This window comes from Rissa tridactyla, chromosome 7 (genome assembly GCF_028500815.1).
Source record: "Rissa tridactyla isolate bRisTri1 chromosome 7, bRisTri1.patW.cur.20221130, whole genome shotgun sequence".
NCBI lineage: Eukaryota > Metazoa > Chordata > Aves > Charadriiformes > Laridae > Rissa > Rissa tridactyla.
In genome coordinates this window covers 55195994-55214632 of record NC_071472.1, presented here as the reverse complement: position 1 = coordinate 55214632, position 18639 = coordinate 55195994, and the positions used below count along the sequence as shown (strand labels likewise).

Below are 18639 nucleotides of genomic sequence, written 5' to 3'. Positions count from 1 at the left end.
AACCCCGCGGCTCTCAGTCTGGAATGCACCTTGATTTGGGCAATTTTGGGCTGAGGGCACAGGCACTCGCGGCAGTCACCTTGAAGGAGGGCGGCTGTTTGGAGACAGGTGGCAAAGCGTCCCGGCTCACCTGCGTGTTTACGTAGGGTCTCGCACAAACAGGGCCCCGATCTCGGCCGGGGTCTCCCCGAGCCCGTGCGTGGGGAGGGCTGGTTTCCACTGACCCCCTCCATTAAAACGGGATTTTCCGTTCTGCTCTTGCCGCAGGGACGGCTCATCCTGTCCAACAAGACAGCTCGTACCGTTGCCTTCTTCTACACCCTGTTCCTGCACTGCCTCGTCTTCCTGGTAAGTGTGGGGGACTATGGCGGGGGGTGGGGACGGGACACCACATTAAAATGGCAGCAAGCATCCCATCCATGGGAATTTTTGCATTTTAAAGATATTATGCCAAGTGAGTGCGTTCCAGCTGGTATATCATCGGCTCCGGAGGCACGCGGTGGCCAGGAGCATGGGCAGCACGGCTCAGCGGAGACGTGTACGCACCAATAAATATTCCCCTCGGCTTCCCAGGGTGGGAATGGCCACCCAGGGTGGGCATGGGCTTGCCCAAGGGCAGGAGCTGGAAGCCGCCTGTGTCTTCGTGTTGTGCCTGGAAACAGCCGCGGTGCCACCGTGCCGGGTGTTCACAGGGGGTTTAGCACACGTGCCTGCAGGTCTGGTTCGCCCTCCCGGCACACGGGCAAGCAAGCCTTCCCCTTGCCAGGCAGCAAAATTTTGGTTAATTATTGCGAAGCTAACAGTGTAAAAAATTTTAGGAATAAAAGATGGCCCCATGACCTCACGTCGCCTGTTTCTAGACAATTCCACCTTCCTGTTTCTGGGTACATCCCTTAACCTGCAGGGCGGAGGAGCTCGGTTACGCTCGCTGCCCCTCCAGGCGACGAGCTCCGGCTCTGCGTTACGCTGTGCGAGCTCTGGCCCTCCCCGCGCTTCCCGCTCGCCCCGTGCCTCTGTTTTTCTCTAGTTTTCAAATTTCCCCAACTGTACTTTAGGGTTGGAAGTAGAGGAGTTGGTTTAGGAATAGAGGCTTGAGCCAGCCCGAATCCCCCGGGAGTCAGTCGCGGTGCAAACTCCTCCTATATCCTCGCACAGTCTCTGGGAGTTTATTTATCATTTCGGGGTGGGGGGGGGCCAAAATGATTAATAATTAAACAATGAAACAAGATCAAAGACACATCAGAACAATATTTCCATCCCGCTCTTCTCAAAGCAAAAACCAACTTTGTGTTATTTTGGTGAGGAAAGGAGCAAAGAAAAGAAAAAGTTAAACATCATTAAACTTTAAAGCTCTAACCTAAAAAAAGAAAAAAAGTAAAATTCATAAATATTACATGGCTGGAACGATCTTACTTCTTCTAGACACAAAATCTAGGCCTGAAATCCAGCACCAAGCGCTGCCTGGGCTGGGCACGCACCGTGTCCCCGACGGGGACCGGACAAACCCCCGGCTCCTCCATCCCTGCGGTGGGAGCAATGTCCTTGCCACTAATCCCGGGAGACAACACAGCCTTCACCCCTTCCCAGCCACTGCCTTCTGCCTGTTGGGGTTTCAATTAACCCTAATTTGGAGGCCCACCGAAGGGTGGTGGTGGAATTAGAGTATTTCCCTGGTGCCACGGTAACAATGGCTCACAAATCCCCCTGGGACTGGAGAGCTTCTCCCTCTCCCCCCAACTTCCCCGCCTCCTCGGACCACAGCTTTAGGATGGAAACTTAGTGGCATGAAGGGAAAAAGGAGCCAAACTGAGCAGTGACCTTCCTTAAACCTGTGCCAAAAACACATCTTCAAAGTCCTCGCCATCTGTGTGCAGCCTCGAGCCTTGCCCCAAAGCACCGCAGCCGCGGCAGCGCTGCCCCGGCCAAAGTAACCCGCTGGAGAAGGTTATCCCGACCGTCCTGAGGGCAACCCCCAGCAACACACGCTGGGTTTCTCCACGCTGGTAACGCAAGGCTGCAAAACCGAGTTTATCCAGAGCATCGTTTTAAGTCTCTGCTTCAGAAAATCACAGAATCATTGAATGGTTTGGGTGGGAAGGGACCTTAAAGCCCACCCAGTGGCACCCCCTGCCCTGGGCAGGGACACCTCCCACCAGCCCAGGTTGCTCCAAGCCCCGTCCAACCTGGCCTTGAACCCCTCCAGGGATGGGGCAGCCACAGCTTCTCTGGGCAGCCTGGGCCAGGGGCTCACCACCCTCACAGCCAAGAATTCCTTCCTCACATCTCATCTCAATCTCCCCTCTTCCAGTGTAAAATTGTTCCCCCTCATCCCATGGCTCCCCTCCCTGCTCCAGAGTCCCTCCCCAGCTTTCCTGGAGCCCCTTTAGGGACTGGAACGGGCTGGAAGGTCTCCCCGGAGCCTTCTCTTCTCCAGGCTGAACCCCCCCAGCTCTCTCAGCCTGTCCCCACAGCAGAGGGGCTCCAGCCCTCTGATGCACAAAAGCCCCCCCCGGGTGCCTGCAGAACGCTGTGGCAGAGATTTTGCTGGTGGCCATGGGGACAGGAGGTCGGGGACAGGAGGTCAGGGGCAGGGTGGCACAGCGGTGACCCAGGCTGCTGCGAGGGCGGGCAGAGGTGGGCAGGCGAAAGCAGAGCTGATGGCATTTTTTTTATTTTGCAGGTGCTCTACAAAACGGCCTGGAGCGAGAGCGTGGGCAGGGACTGTGCCGCCTACTGCGCTAAGAAGTGGGTGTGAGGACAGGCTGGGACAGCCCGGCCCCGGGGCTCGGGACTGGGTTTGGTGGACAGGGCACGGTGGTTTCAGAGAACCACAGAGTGGTGGGGATTGGAAGGGACCTCTGGGGATCACTCAGTGCCGGAGCAGGGTCACCCAGAGCAGGTGGCACAGGAACGCGTCCAGGCGGGGTTGGAATGTCTCCAGAGACGGAGACTCCCCCACCTCTCTGGGCAGCCTGTGCCAGGGCTCTGCCACCCTCAGGGTAAAGAAGTTCCTCCTCGTGTTGAGATGGAACTTCCCATGGTCAAGTTTGTGCCCGTTACCCCTTGTCCTGTCCCCGGGCACCACTGAAAAGAGCCTGGCCCCATCCTCCTGACACCCCCCCTTTCAGTATTTATAAGCATTGATAAGATCCCCCCTCAGCCGTCTTTTTTCCAGACTGAAGAGACCCAAATCCCTCAGCCTTTCCTCATGAGAGAGATGTTCCAGTGCCCTCAGCATCTCGGTAGCCCTTTGCTGTCCCCTCTCCGGCAGTTCCCTGGCCTTCTTGAACCGGGGATCCCAGAACTGGACCCAGCACTCCAGATGCGGCCTCCCCAGGGCAGAGCAGAGGGGGAGGATGACCTCCCTCCACCTGCTGGCCACACTCTTCTTGATGCCCCTCAGGATGCCACTGGCCTTCTTGGCCACGTGGTCCCATTGCTGGCTCATGGGCATCCCGTTGTCCCTCAGGACTCCCAGGTCTCTTTCCACAGAGCTGCTCTCCAGCAGGTCACCCCCAACCTGTCCTGGTGTGGGGGGTTATTCCTCCCCAGGTGCAGCACCCTACACTTGCCCCTGTTGAATTTCATAAGGTTCCTCTCCACCCAGCTCTCCAGCCCGTCCAGGTCATGCCCAGGTCTGTTTGTGGCAGATTTTTTAGGCACCACCCGGTGCACCTCTGTCCTGGAAACGAGGGTGGTTAATTGGGTTTTAAACCCTTAATTCAATGAGGATGGGGGTGGGGGGGGAGAAAAGGTGCATGGAGGAAGACAACCGCTTGTCTGCAGTTGGGTGTTTTCCAAACCCTTCCCGTGAGCAATTCTTGCTGTGAGTTAACGTTGACCGTGCCCTTTCCCCAGGTACGCCGACCATGTCCACAAGTTCCATGAGAATGGGGACACGGGTGACATGTGGCAGTGACAGATGGATGCGACCCCGCTGGCAGCCCTGTCATCCCGCAGCAGGATCTGGCCCTTCACGCCCTGCCAGCCGCTTCGCTGTGCTTTGCTTTCTGCTTCGTAGGATGGAGACTATGATCCCCCCCCGCCGCCCTCCATGGCTCCCACCCTTGGAAACCAAAACCTTCAGTGAACAGAGAGTTGTTTTGCAGGACACGGCGTCTCCAGCCCTCCCTCCCTCCGCGGAGGGGGCTGCAGCGATGCCCGTGTCCTCCTGATGTCCCAGAGAGCTCTGTCTTTACCAAAATACATGGAAAATGCAAGATAAGAGGTACTCCTCTCAGATGCGCTATCTCTTTCCATCCTGTTTCGAGTCCAGCACAACACTGGGCGGACTAAATTTAGCCAGAAAATGGGGCGCGGGGAGGTGGGGGGGGAAGCCAACCTCCCAGTCTTGCATTTTCAAGTGTCGTGATATTTGAGAATTCCTATTTTGCTCTGGATTATTGAATTATCAGAAGGCAAGCAGTCCTGCCGGGGCTCTGATGGAGCAAGCGAGACAGCGGCAGATAACAATTAGCCACCCCCAAAGAGGAGGTTGCTCAGCCTGTTGCCTTCTCGCTGCCTCCCAAGCCCAACGAAGCTGTTGCTCAGCTCCGTGCTCCATCTGAAGGGCTTCTCGGGACCTTCTGCAGTGTCTCGTGTCACCCCGCTGAGCACCAGCAGATGCTTTTCTTGAACCGGAGCCCTCAGCTTGAAAACAGCCTGGCTAATTAGGACTTAATGGGCACGGAGGGAGGTGCTGGTGGTCAGGACTGATCTCACTGGGATGCTTCTCCTTGCCGAGATGTTTCTGCTGAGCGTTGGTTGCCCTTCTGGGTGCGAGAGCTTCGCCTAATCCAAGGCACATCCCTCGTACGGGGCTCGACTTGCCTTGTCGTTGATCTGCTCAACCCCTGATCCTTTTAGGAAACCACAAGTCAAATCAGGCAATCGCTGGTGGTGGGTTTGCTGGGTGATTAACGCTGGGCTGCTAATTTGGGTTGATTTGGGGAGAAAGAGGTGATAGGAGAGGCTCTGATTAAGGGAGCAGGTCCCAGCACCCCCTGTTCCTCCCTGTTGGCCGCGACCACACGGTGCAGGACGATATTAGCTCGTTAGCGTGGTCCTCAATTAAAATTCCCCTCCGAAGACAGAATAGCGTTGCTTCCAATTAATATTTCATTGCACATTCAGATCTATTCACATTCACGCTGCTGGGGAGCCGGGGCCTCTAACGGAGCGTGGAGGCAGCCATCGGCTTCAACATCTGCCACAGGCAGCCCAGGTTTATTTATAGGAGCCGCGGCCCGCGGCAAAATGTAAAATACTCATAAATTGAAGGGAGGGGTGAACCCCGAGGGACCAACCTGCACCTGCCCCGCTCGGTGCCGGCTAAACCGAGCCCGTCTGGGAGGGAGGCACCGCGGGGCCAGATGCCGGCGAGGGGCGAGGTGGGGGGGGCGGTGCGTGATGCTGCCGTAACGCGGGGACCTCTTCGTAAACTCATCGACTTCGGATACGGAGGAGATGAGCTTTGTGCCGCCTGGGATCAATAGCTCGGGAACGCGAGCCGGGGAAGGGTGGGCTGCTTGTTGAGGCTTTGTTGGGAAGGTTAAATTTGCTTTTTTTAGAAGCTATGTGTGGTGTCTTGGAATTGCAAAACTTCTGCAGCTATTCACACTTGTACTCTTCATAAATGATTTAAAATAGATGTTGAGTTCTGCGGGACAAGTGATAAAATAAACTTAGACATGCATTGACTGGGTGGCTTTTGTCCTTTGCTTCCCTTTCTTTTTTTTTTTCTTTTTTTTTTTTTTTGACTTTTGATATTAAACAACTGAGAAATGTCCTGCTCGCGTCCAAGGGCAGAGCGTGCAGCTAATTTTAGAAACCCATTACAGCAGCTAAAGGCAGCGGTGTCTCGCAGCGCCGGGAAGGGCAGGACCTCTGTCCCCGCGCGCCGGAGCCATCGTCCCGGCTGCCGGGAGCACCGGAGTCCCGCGGGCCAGGGGATGAAGGGCTCCCAGCGAGGGAAGGACCACGGGAGCAGAGGGGCTTGAGCCTGGACAGCCTCCAAAACCAGAGATATTCTGTATATCCCCACGCCGGGGGTGTAAGGCACTGAGGTTGAATGGTGTAAATTAGGCTGGCTAATTTGGGGGGGGGGGGGTACGGTGATGATCCCCCCCTTCCTCATCCTCCTTTTTTCTTGCTTTCCCAGCCCCAGGGCACCGCGGCAGCCCCAGCCTGGTGGGGCCGGGCAGCTCTGCAGGCTCTCACCTTGGCTTTTAGCCACGGCTTCCCTCCGCTGAGCCCAGCGAGTGGGGGGGCGGGGGGTGTCTGGGGAGAGCCGTGCCCCCCACCCCGAAGGGCCAAAGGGCTGGGCCGGAGGTTTTGCAGCCCCCCCCCAGTCCCTGGGACTCCCAGGTTTTACTGGACCCCTGGCTGATGGGTTTCATCCCTCGGGCAGAACCATCACCTCCTTCCACGCAAAATAAAAATAACAAATTCACCGATTTGCCCCCAAATCCCTCTTTGGGAGGGCAGGGGTTCCCTGCAGGGTATTGTGTTCTCTTCTAATCTCGCTGTTTCTGGTCTTCCAGCAATTCCTACAGCCGCTGCATGGCACAAGGACTCGCATCTCCTGCCTTCCCCCGGCCACGGCCACCGGAGAAGGGCTGTGCACACCCGGGGCACGGTGCCGAGCACCGGCAGCGCTCGGGGGGGGTCACGCACCGCTTGCTCATCTCAGCCCCGGCGACCTTACAGCAGCTACGGGGTGTCCAAATGTCCCGGGGATGTCCGAGTGCCCCGGAGAGCACAGAACTGCCGCTCCCCAGGGCCCGGCGTTGGCTGCCAAAACCCTCCGACCAGCGGCGGGGAAAGCCAGCACCGGGGAGGGCTCTGGGGTCACCGCCCGCCTGCGCTGCCGGCGCCTCCGCCAAGTTTTCGGAGCTGCTTTTTAGAGACATGCTGGAGGCGAAGGGCTCGGGCAGAGCCGGGGGGGTCGCAGGGCTCCAAGGCGGGGTAGCCTTGTCCCTCCGGGCAGAGCAGCGTGCGTCGGACCCAGCCGGTGAGATGCTCGTGAAACAAAAACCGGCAATTTTGGTGCTTGGGAAGATGCCTCGTGCATGGGGGGGTTGCCCTCGGGTGGCTGGACACTGGGAGATGTCTCCTTCACCCCCACCCCACCCCCCCAGGACCCCCCGGCACCCTCCGGCCAAGCTTGGCAAGGCAGGACACAGCGCGGCGTCGCTGTGCCCAAAGCCCCTTCCCTCCAACAAACAAAGCAGCGGGTCAGTCAAAGGCAGGAGAAAACCCCAACCCCTGGCAAGAGCGATGGCAGCTCACCCCGGCGGGGTTTGCCACGGGCAGGACGAACGCCCCCGCGCCCGGCGGGGAGCGGGGCTGTCCCCGTGGGGTTTGGGGTACGCTCAGCCCTGAGCCCCAGCACCCCCCGAGCCCCATTTTTGGCCAGGTTTGGGAGGGCAGCCCCCAAAACCCCCCCCAGTCTGGCCCTTGCTGGGTCCTTGCCTTTTTTTAAGAGGCAGGGAGGGGAGATCGGAGGAGATTTTTTTTTTGCTAATTTGATTTGAAAGCCCCCTTTTATCCCTGAGTGACTGGAAAGGAAAGGATTTCAGCGACCCCTTGCTCTCCCTCGCTGTTTCAAATTTGATTATGGGAAACAATTTTAATTAGTATCGACAGATATTCAGGGAAATAATTACAGGAAAACCTGTGCTTTTTATATCCATTTAACGTGCAAATCTTCCGTCCCATCTGAGAGACCCAGGCTGAATTTTGGGGGATGGTTGGAGGTTCATATGGTAATAAAAGGCTCCTGGGGAAGCCGGGATGGTTAATGAGATAACAGGCTGCTCACATCTGGGTCACAAGTTCAGTTTTTGCCCGGGGCAGAGGAGACAGGACAGAAATCACTGCCAGGATGCGGCCGATCTGTCTTGATTTTCAGCTGCAGCACACCCAGTTGTCCCCCCCCGGGCAGGGGAGAGCGGCGGGGAGCCCGATCCAGCCCCATCGCCACCCTGCAGGGGATGCCCAGCGCCCACTCGGTGCGTGTCCGTGCTGAGGACAAGCCGGGCGATGCTGCACCGTTTGCAGGGCAAGCCGCAGCAGCGATTGTTGCAACGCTATAAAAAAAAATAATATATACATATATTATTTTTCTAAAGGTCTCCGGCCAGGCGCCTCGTCCCTCCGGTCTGGTTCCTGCTGGCAACGTGTCTCCAGAGCCACTAACGGCGCAAGGCAGCAAACGTGTTTGCCCCCGTTCTGCAAATGGAAAAGGGAGATCGATGGGGTTTGAGCAGAGCTGAATGAAGCGGAGCCAGCGCCTGGCGTGCAGGATGCGAGCGAGACTCCCCCGCCAGCCGGAAAGGAGCTTCGCAAACACAAACAGACGCGGAGCCAGCGCCAGGAGAAACGCGCCCGGTGCTGCAGGTTATTTGGAGTTCAGGGTGTACCCAGTAAACGCGGCAGATAAACAGCGCACAGGGCTGGGGGGTCACCGGGGCCATCGCGACGGGTCGGTGCACGGACACGGCCCATAGGGAAAAAAAGGGGATAAGGTATAAGGGATTTGGATATCTGGAGGCGGGAGCCTGACCAGCCTGGCCATAGGGATAGATTGATATTCATTTTTGGAAGAGTGGCTCTGATTATCTGCTGTAAGCAGGCAGGGAAATGGTGGTGGATATCCACTGCTCGATGCCTTTAAATCAAGGCTGGACGTCTGTCTCCAGGACATGCTCGGGTTCAGCCGGGAGTTACGGCCACACGGCAGGAATTACCGGCCAAGGGCGCATGGCGAGCCGTCGTGGCTCTACCATCTACCAACCATCAGCCCTCCCATTTCTCTCCTAATAGATGGAGCAGCCGGGGCTGCTGGTTTTCGATGGGTTGTTTTAAAAACGACGGCAGTTTGAACGCCGGGAGCTCCCTTGGCCGGGGTCCCTTTAGCCGTGGTGCTCTTCCCGTGTGGCTGTCCCCGGCTGGGACACCCGGTCCCACCTGAGAGGTGACAGCCGCCAGCGGAGGGATGGGAGGGCACGTGGGAATCACAGCGGGGTTGTCTCTGTGCCGAAATCGCAGCGGTGGGGTGGGACCATGCCCTGCAGTGGACCATCCCTACCACAAGCCCTAATAATAAGTGAGCCCCAATAACCCTGTTAATAGGGAGCCCTGTTATTAAGCTGGGTTTTGAGCTGGGGGGGGGCAAAAGCGAAGGCAGGCTCCTCCGCACGGCCGTGCTGGAAGGTGCCGGCTGGTAATAACTGTTTTATTGCTTCCTGTTGTGTTAGACATCTGATGGCAAGCCGGGGCCGAAAGCTGGTGCAGCATATGGAGCGCTCCCCCACCACCACCCCCCCCCCACCGTCCTCCCCCTCCGCCTTATTTACAGAGTCTCCCTGGAGATGGGCCTCGCAGGCTTTTCCAGCTCGGAGAGGAAGCGGAAAAATATTTACCTCGCTTCCCCCCTCCCCAAAAGTCTGTTCTCATTAAGGCAGGAAAACGTAAACGAGGCGCATAAGGCGGAATCGCTGTGCGGCCGCGGAGAGCACCGGGGACGGGGATGCTGAAGGGTCGTGCGCAGGGACCCTCCCCGGGGGGGGTCCCCGCTCCCTGCGGTGACACCAGCCCATGCCGGGGGCTCAGCCAGACCCAAGCCCTTCATTTTCCAGCTGGGGGTGGCAGGAGGACATTTAGGTGTCCCACTGCGCCCCGTTATGCCCGCATCCCACGGGGACTTCCGAAGCCCTTCCCTGCGTGGCTGCATCCCGGGGATGCCCCAGGATGGGGGGGCCGGGGCAGTGCCCACCTCCAGGCATTGCTTTGGCAGCGCGACAGTTTGCAAAGCCGGGGTGGGCGCGGAAAGGCTGCGCTTCCAAATCGCCCTGGTTGCTCTTTTATTCCTTAATTATTTTTTTTTAACATTGACAAGCACAGGACAGATGCCCACGAGCTGCCAACCCGGCGTGAGGGTCTCCCCCAGCGCTGGTGTTGCAGTGGAAAAGAAAAAAAAAAAAAAGAAAAAAAAAAAAAAAGGATGGAAATTGGCCATGTTTCCCCGAACGATGCCCCAGCCATCGATCACCGATGGCTCCCGGCCAGCGCAGCCAGCAGCTCCTGGCTCCACCAGCACTCTCCTGCCCGGCCATTAGCGTCGGGTGGGCAAGCTCAGCCGTTAGCTGCGCGCGGCCTTTTAATTGGAAAAACCCCGGCTCGCAGCCCTGCGTATTGCAGGGCGGCCGGGTTTTTTTTCCCCATTCCCAGGGTGGCTGTTTCCCCTGGAAATCAAAGAGCCCGGACAGCCGGCGACCCGCACTCAGTCCTGGCAGCCGAGGGCTAGCTGCCAGCTGGGGGTGAGCCACCGGGCGAGTTGGAGCTTGTGCTGGCTATTGAACACGGGCCGGTGATCCAAAGGGGCGAGAGATGGTGTTGGAATTAAGACAAGGGGAGGGAAGGACGGGGGGACACGTGCTGCCGATGCGGTTTCACTGGTGGCGAGTCTCCCTTCGGCCTCACGGGTAAGACGTGCCTGGCATCGGGTAAGACGTGACAGGTTGCCAGTTTGGAAAGGAGCTATTGACCACCCCCCCTCTGGGTGCCCCTGTCAGCCCCCCACAATGCACAGACCACCTGTCTGGACCGTAACCCACCAGTTTCTCCAGGAGGCGGCTGTGGGGAACTGTATCGACAGACGTGGAGAAACCATTGCAGGGGGCTTTGCCCCTGTTGCATTAGTCCTTCATCACCAGTGCAGGGGGCTTTGTCCCCATTGCAGGGGGCTTTGTCCCCAACGGCACGGTGCTTTGTCCCCATTGCAGGGGGCTTTGTCCCCAACGGCACGGTGCTTTGTCCCCATTGTATTAGTGCTTCATCACCATTGCATGGGGCTTCGTCCCCATCGCAGGGGGCTTTGCCCCTGTTGCATTCATCACCAGTGCATGGGGCTGTGTCCCCGTTGCAGGGGGCTTTGTCCCCAACGGCACGGTGCTTTGTCCCCATTACATTAGTGCTTCGTCGCCATTGCAGGGGGCTTTGTCCCCATTGCAGAGGTCTTTGTCCCCATTGCGGGGGGCTTTGCCCCTGTTGCATTGGTGCTTCATCACCAGTGCATGGAGCTTTGTCCCCACTGCAGGGGGCTTTGTCCCCATTGCATTAGTGCTTCGTCACCATTGCATGGGGCTTTTCCTCTCTTGCTTTAGCGCCTGATCACCCTCGCACGGTGCTTTGTCCCCGCCGCATTAGTGCTTTGTCCCCTGCGCTGCTGCTTCACCCCCGTTGCACAGACGCTGCCCCCGTGAGCTTGGCGCTGTAACACAAAAACGGGCGAAAAAACCCCCCAACGCGCCCCCGCAGCAGCGATGCCCGGCGTTCCCGCCTGCAGCGGAGCGGTGCCGGGGCCGAAGGCAGCACCGCAGCCCTGGCACGGCTCCTCTGACGTCTCCTCCTGCCCAGAATAACTGTCCCCACCGGCAGCTGGGGGGGACCAGCACGTGGCCTGCCGGGTATGTGGCCAAAAATAGCCGTGGAGGGAGCGGGGGCGGAGGGGAAGCCGCACGCCCCACTGGGGCTTGGCCGCGCTCCCTGAGGGAGGCAGAGACCCCTGTGGGGGCTGAGCACCCCGCTGGGACCCCCCCGGCAGGACAGGTCCTCCCCTGGCATCCTGCAAAACGCATCGAGGATGATGGAGGGAGGCGATTCGGGGTGTGATTTTATGAGATGTGGGACGATGGGGGCCCCCGTGCTGGGGGATGGCTGCGTCCCAGCAGCAAAGCGGCTGCAGCTCTGGGGTACCTCCTCGGCACCCCGGCCCCCGCCCCAAATCCTTGCCCTGAACATCCAGGATCTGGGGCCTTTCGGGTGTCCGTCGCTATGGAAACCCCTTCTCACAGTGCCGGTCCAGGCTGCGCCTGGCTGTGCTGCCTTCCCCAGGGCGATGCTGCACGGCGATGCCCGGGGACGTGGTCCTGCCACAGAGGGATCACTGCAGTCCCCCCGCGAGGGTCTCTCGGGGAAAGAAAGGGCTCCGCAGGGAAGAGCGGGGGTTTTTAATAGCCTTTTGGTGGTTTTAGAGACCTGGGGAAGATATTTAGCACAGAGGAGGGCTCTGGCACAGACCCATAGACGTGGTCCCGCTGATGTCCCCAAAAGGCTTCACCCTTCCCTGGGTGCAGGCAGCCAGCGCTGCACCCCTCCGCAGCCGGGAAAGGGCTGCTTGGGTAAAAGCAACGTGCTTTGCCCTGCAAACGCTGTCCCCTCTGCAGCCCATTTCCATCGAGCATCCCACCGCCGGGGAGGTGCATGGGCTGGGGGTGACAGCCGGTGCGGGAGCGGGTAAGGCATGGCCGTGTCCCTGCAGAGGAAAAGCAGGACCTGGGGCTGTGCCAAGCCCCCCGGGGTCCCCATCGATGGAGGGGACCCTGACACCACCCCCACGAGCAGATGCTGCCGGGGCTGCACAGCACTCGGTGTGTCTCCCGGGCACATGGGGGGCAGGACCCGTCCTGTCTCAGCGTGGTGTCACCCCCCTCAGGGTGGTGACACCCAGAGGTGGGGGTGGGGAGGGGGCTGCCCTCACTGACCACCTACCAGTGCCTTGGCCGGGAACTGGGATTTTCCAGGGTTTTTCCTCAGTTCCCCTCCGCACACCAGTCCCTTCAGGCTTGCAGGGTTTAGGAATTTCCCGGCCGCTGCTGTGAGCCGTGTGGCTTCACTTCGGGAACCGCTCTGGGGACGCTTTGCCCGCCAGCCTTGCTGCTCGCACGCACCTCGCAACGCCTCCCCGCGGGGTGGTAGAAAGATGGAAGAAGCTTTCAAAGCCAAGGGAGTGTTGGGATTTGGGAGCCGCTATCATTTTTTTAAGAGCTGCTCTGGGTTCAGGCAAAGATGGTTTTGCCTTTAATATTTAATGCTTCTTTTTTTTTTTCTTTTTAATATACGTGCAAGTGTGCATTCAGAGCTGCTGCAGGGAGAGCTTTGCGCCGCGGAAACGCCGGGGCCAGCCTGACCCGGCAGCGTGGGACTGGTCCAAAGCCAAGGTTGCCAGAAGGACGTTCTCCAGCCTGTAGGAAAGGCAAAACCCTGGGAAAACCACAAGAAAAGAGCTGCTTGGACCAGCACAGCGGGAAATGCCGGGGAGAGGTTCCCGCACAGCAAAGATCAGCCCTTTGCCAGCAGGAGCAGCGCGGTTTCCCCTCCATCGCCAGGCGCAAGGAGCTGTTGCTGCAGGAGCAAGAAAGGCAAAAACCCCTTCTGTGTGCCTGAAATCTCCAGGGGTTTGGCTCCCGCCGGCTGGAGGCTGCGGGCACGGAGCAGGGGGGACCGTCGGGATAAATGGGAACCTGGAGCAGCGGCGTCGAGGGAGCCCATGGCTGCGTGGTGCCCGGGGAGAGCAAGCGGGGAAGGATCTGAGCTGGGACAGACCGTGCCGGAGGGGGCACGGTCCTCGGGGTGACGGCTGTGGGTCAGGCCCAGCAAAGTTGGGGGGTCCCAAACCCATCCCCGAGCAGAGGCCACCAAATAGATGCAGCTGCAGGAGGTGACTGAAGGCTGCTGCAGTGAGGAGGGCTTTACTTCTGGAAAAAAGACCCTGGCCAGGACAGCACAGCCCCAGAGGAAGCGTGGGGGAGGCTTTTTGAAGCCTGTTCCTCCCACGGCTGGGTCCTCCACGGTGCTGTGCCCGCGCAGAACAAAGCCTCTGACACCATCTTTCAAGCACGGCTCCAGCAGAGCAGAACAGCACAACGAAAAGGGCTATTTCAGAGGCAATGTAAGAGCAGCTCATCGCCCCTGACCTTGCGCCAGCAGAAATGGGAGGCAGTTTGGAAGAGAAGGTGCCTGCCCCCCTAGGAGGGACACGGTCCCGGTCACCCCAGTGGGACGGCCGCGGCCGTGGGGAGCAGAGCCCTCGGGCGAGAGGAGGCAGGAGCATTCACACTGGGGTTTTGGGGTTGTTTTTTTTTTTTTTGCTAGAATTTCAGCTCTGCGGCCCCAGGTGTGGACACACTCGTGTGCGTGTGTCCCCCTTCCTCGACACAGAGAGCAGGGGCTGGGTGCTCGTCCCAGCGCAGGGCTCTGCGGCTGCTGGCAATCGCTTGCACGCTTGGCGAGCTCTCCACCTGCCGCCCCGCCGGCGGGCACCGAGGGGGGAAGTTTTAGCACAGAAAAAGCATCGCCTTTCATTTGCATGGGCAGGAGGAAGAAAAGCAGCGGCAGCACCGGCGCTGGGCTCCTGTGGCTTCCCCCACGGAAGCCCGACTCCCCGGCGAGTGACATGTCCTCCGAGGAGATGGTGTGTCCCTGACGGCGACCGTCTCTCGCCAAAACACGCTCCCCGGAAACACGGCGTGAGCACAAATCCCATCCCGCTGGTGCGGGGCCAGGATGGCTGGAGAGGGCCGGTGAGCTCCATCCCAGCAGAAGAAACTTCTTGGAGGCATCAAGATCAGGCAGAATAAAACACTTTAGGATGGGAAATCTTGAATCGTGTCTGCTGACACTGAGCTGGACACCCCCTTTTTGCTCCTTGTACCACACCCAGCACTGCCAGGGATGCCGAAGGGTCGAGCCCTGAAGTCCCTCCCAGCCTGACAGTGTTTTCAGGAGATTTCCCTCCTTCCCTACTCATTAATCCCAAATATTAGTCTTTTCCCAGCTGGGTCGGACATCAAGAGGCCGCTGAACACGATCCTAAACAGATGTTTGAAGCCCAGAAGAGCCGGGACACGGCAGGGGACAGGCTGTGCACACACGAGAAGGATGTGGGATGAGTTGTTGGTGCTGCAAGATGCTCTCCAGCTCGGCTGATGGTCTCCGACTCTATCCAGACTCCATCGGTCACCCCTGGAGAGGATGAGGATGGGGTTTGGTCCTGTTCGTATATCCTCCCTGGGGGATTTCAGCTGGTCTGGCTTTGTGCTGGTCTGCGGTTGGGCTTGTCCGTCTTTGAGGGTCATCTTGGGAAAGCATTGCTCAACCAGGGCTGCGCAGGCACCCTGGGCAGCGGGGGCAAGGAAAAGCTCAGGTTGCAGAGGAAATTTTCAGCACGGTCTTTGTGCTGAAAGGAAAGGGCTTTTCTCCCTCTCGCAGGTAAGTCCTGAGTCCCTGGGGCTTGAGGAGGAGAAGGGAATTTGCACGTCAAGGTCTTCACATCAGCGCGGTCCCCGGGGAAGGCCCCCACAGCGGGCTGTCACTGGCTGTTTGCCTTCCCTAACGCGCCAAAGGACATTTTAAAGCAATTTCCCCTGTGCAAATAAATACAAAACCAAACTGCTGTTTCTCCCGGTTTCTTCTCCCTGTGACATCTTTCTCCCTTTCATCCCTGTGACATCTTTCTCCAGTAAATCCTTCCCTTACGTCTCATTAGAGACTGTTCCTGGACAATTTGCAGCTGTGACAACCCGGGAGAAGCCCGGGGCCCATCTGCCCGGCTGACAGCTCGCATACGCACCCGGCTTTTTGCCATGCCTGCGCCGTGAAATGGCTTCGAAAGCAGGTTCATGGCTGGCCTGCCCCGTGCCACGGCCAGGAAGGTCCCCTGCCACCCTTTCCAGGGTTTTTCTGGGATGCTGGACAAACTGCTTCACCTCCCACCCCTGCTTTCCGCCCCCTCCTCTCTCCCCACCGTGGTTTTGTGGCTTTGCAAACCCACAGCATGAGGGTTTTGCGAGAAAACCTGCAAGAGCGTTACGGTCCGTCCCCCCCCACCCCAGCTCCCTGGATAACCCCCCGCGCCTGCCCCGGGACGCCGGGAGGATGGAGGTGGTGGAATTAAAAATAACCGGGGCTTCACCGGCAGGCGCGGGTGGCGGAGGGCATGCTGCCGGAGCTGGCACAGCTCAGCCGCCGGATGCCTCCGGGCACAGGATTTCAAGGGCACGTCACGCTCCAGCCGGGCGGCTGCCAGCAGCCCTCCCCGGCGCTGGCTGCCCCGCTCTCTTCACTCCTTCCAGCGATTTTTTTTTTTTTTTTTTTTTTTTAAGGCAGCTAAATAGCTCCGAGGGAGTCCCGGCGTAATGAGAATTGGCAGAAGCGAGCAGATATTAGGTTTATTCACCACCAGTTTTAAATCATTTAGCGCGGCAGAGAGGCCGTGCTCCTACAAGCAATGTGTTCTGCTTTGCTCGCGTCGCGGCTCCTGTTCGAAGGGTTTGGTGATGGATGGGGACGGGGATGGAGAGGGATGAGCTGGGCAGAAACTGGGGCCGAGGATCCGAGCCGAAGCCCATCCCCGTCCACGGGAGCTCCCGCCGGCTGCGGCGTGGGACTCGTGAAGGATTTACAGACCGTTGAATGCGGCCTGTGGCTTCGGTTTAAAAATAAAACCTTAAAAAGACAATTCGGGGAGATGGACCGGGGATGCTCTTTGTGCAGCGGAACACGGTTCCTCGGGGATTGCTGAGAAAAGTCGCGGGAGAAGTTAAACTTTCACCCCGGCAATTATTGTAAATCTCTTTGGTCGAGGCACAGACCTAAAATTAGCCCTCAAACCCTTTTGAAGGTTTGGATTTTTTCACTTGATTTTTCAAGTGGTTGGCCAGCAGCTTTGCAAACTGGGCTTCCACGCTCGGAGCCCTGCTTTCCTTTGTAATTGCAAGCCCTCCAAGGTTACCCGGCGTTGCACCGCAAGCAAGGACAGGCTTTCCAACCTTGTTTTACACGTCCTGAAACAAGCAGCAACCCACAGAGGGAAGGCAGACGAGAGCCTGATACGTGCCAAAGCGTTTGCAGTTGCAAAGTGTTTGTCCTGGAAGAAAACTGGCGGTGAATAGGGGAAACTGCTGCGCCCGTAACGGAGCAGGTCGGGGGCTGGTGGGCTCCCATCCCAGCCCTGGGAGAGCACGTGGAGAGCCTGGGTCCCGCTGCGAGGTGCCAGGAGAAGACACCCCAGGTTCACGTCTCTGCGTCAGCTTTCAAAAAGCCACGGGTTTCCCAACTCTTCCCACTTCTGCCAGGTCTCTGAGGCGACGCCAACACAAAAGCCAGGGTTGTCCTTGCCATCGCTGCCCTTTCCCACGGAGGGTGGTCCGGGTGGTCCCACGGCGCGGGCAGGGCTGGGCATCGCCTGCATCCCCGGCCGCCGGACCCACGGCGTGCGGCTCCCAGCCCTGCTGGCAATCGATAGCGAGCGCAATGAAACCCTTAATGAAATTCCAGCCTAAGAGACTATTGATTGTGTATTTTCTTTAAAAATGTATATGAATGGGAGAGAGGCTTTTCGGAGGAGAGGCCGGGGAAGCCGGGGGGAGTGGAAGCACACCATCAGCTGCGGCGGGAGATGGGCGAACGTGGTTTGTCCGGGGTAACCCGCGCTGAGCAGTGGGCTCCAGCCTCTCGGTGAGCATTAATTCCTCCTCAAAAGACCCCTGGGAAGGGAAAATGTGGCCAGCCAGGAGCAGGAGGGTGGGCGTCCACCCAAAATCATCACAAAACCAGCGATGATGAAACCAAGGAGAGCAGTCAAGAGTCCATGCCCCGGTCGTGCCTCCTAGACAGCGCTTTTGCAAATCCCCCTTGCCCTGTGTTTCACGCTGCTGCCTAAAACACAAAAAAGAAAAAAGAGGTTTAGGAAGAAGCTGCGCTGAAGCTCTTCTGCTTTAAGGGTTTGAGGGAAGAAAAAGCAAACGGTGCGTCAGTGTGCGACAGCCCTACAACCAACCTCTCTCCTTGTTTCTGCACCCTCTGAGCGCCCCCAAAGCAGCCTCTCCCAAAATCTCGCTGGATTATTCCTTTGCGGGGTAAGAGGATGGCGAGGAAGCATAATAAATAAATAATAATAGTAATAAAAACCCACCCCCCTCTCCGCCCCTTACGTAACCAGCATTGTCTTAATCCTACAGGTGCTTCGCTCAAGTAAAAAGGATTTGTTCCTCCTGCAAATCCTTTTTCTTTTTGGTTTGGGTTTTTTTTTTTTTTGTGTGTGTGTGTGTGTGGGTTTTTTTTTTTTGGTGAGTCATCCTTATCCGCCCCGTGGACATGCTGCAGGGAGGCCCGGGGTAATGTGACCCCTGACTAAATCACTTAAACCTCTCTGGGCTTCAGTTCCCCTGCGGTAAGATGCGGATTATAAATCTGTCCTGACCCCCTTGGCAGAGGAAGGTGCTCGGAGATGGGCCTTGTAAATATGTCAGCAGGGCAGGGAAGGCAAGCGCTGGGGCTGGCCCACAAAACCTCCGCCCGGAGCCCACTCTGGCCACCCAGCGCTGCCCCGTGAGCCCCGGGGATGGGGGGGGGTGTATCACCCCAAACACCCAGCGCAAAAAAAGAGCTTTGGGGGTTGGTAGATGGGGCGAGAAAATGCCGGTGAAGCTTCTTCGGGCATGGGGGTGCCCTTGCAGGATTTGGGGGGGGGGGAAGGATTTCGGGGTGCCCTCTGAGGATGTGGGATGCCCCCCGGGGATGTGGGGTACCCTGCGGGGATTTGGGGTGCCCTCGGGGGATAGGGTGCCTTTCGGGGGTTTGGGGACCCCTGGCAGACACGCCGCCCCCGCCCAGGCGATGGTGCCGGCGGGGATGGATGACCCCACCGAGGGGCTGCAGCCACCCCCCGGGGGGACCCCGCTCCGCTGCGCTGCTCCCGCTTTGGGCCGGGTTGTTCCCGGTGGGGGGGGGGGCGGCGGGGCCGGGCGGGTCCCTTTAACGCGGTGGGAGGGGCGGGAGGCGGCGTTGCCGGCG

General features: G+C 58.7%; 1 protein-coding gene across 1 annotated transcript in view; it reads left to right on the top strand.

The window, feature by feature from the left end:
• Positions 1-5699, top strand: part of CUX1 (cut like homeobox 1) — a 280982-nt gene extending 275283 nt beyond the window's left edge. Inside the window, exons 21-23 of the mRNA XM_054209734.1 lie at positions 268-348; positions 2681-2745; positions 3859-5699. Of these exons, the coding sequence (XP_054065709.1) occupies positions 268-348; positions 2681-2745; positions 3859-3919 (207 nt within the window). The 3' untranslated portion in view covers positions 3920-5699. The remainder of the gene's footprint in view (positions 1-267; positions 349-2680; positions 2746-3858) is intronic.
• Positions 5700-18639: the final 12940 nt, after the last annotated feature.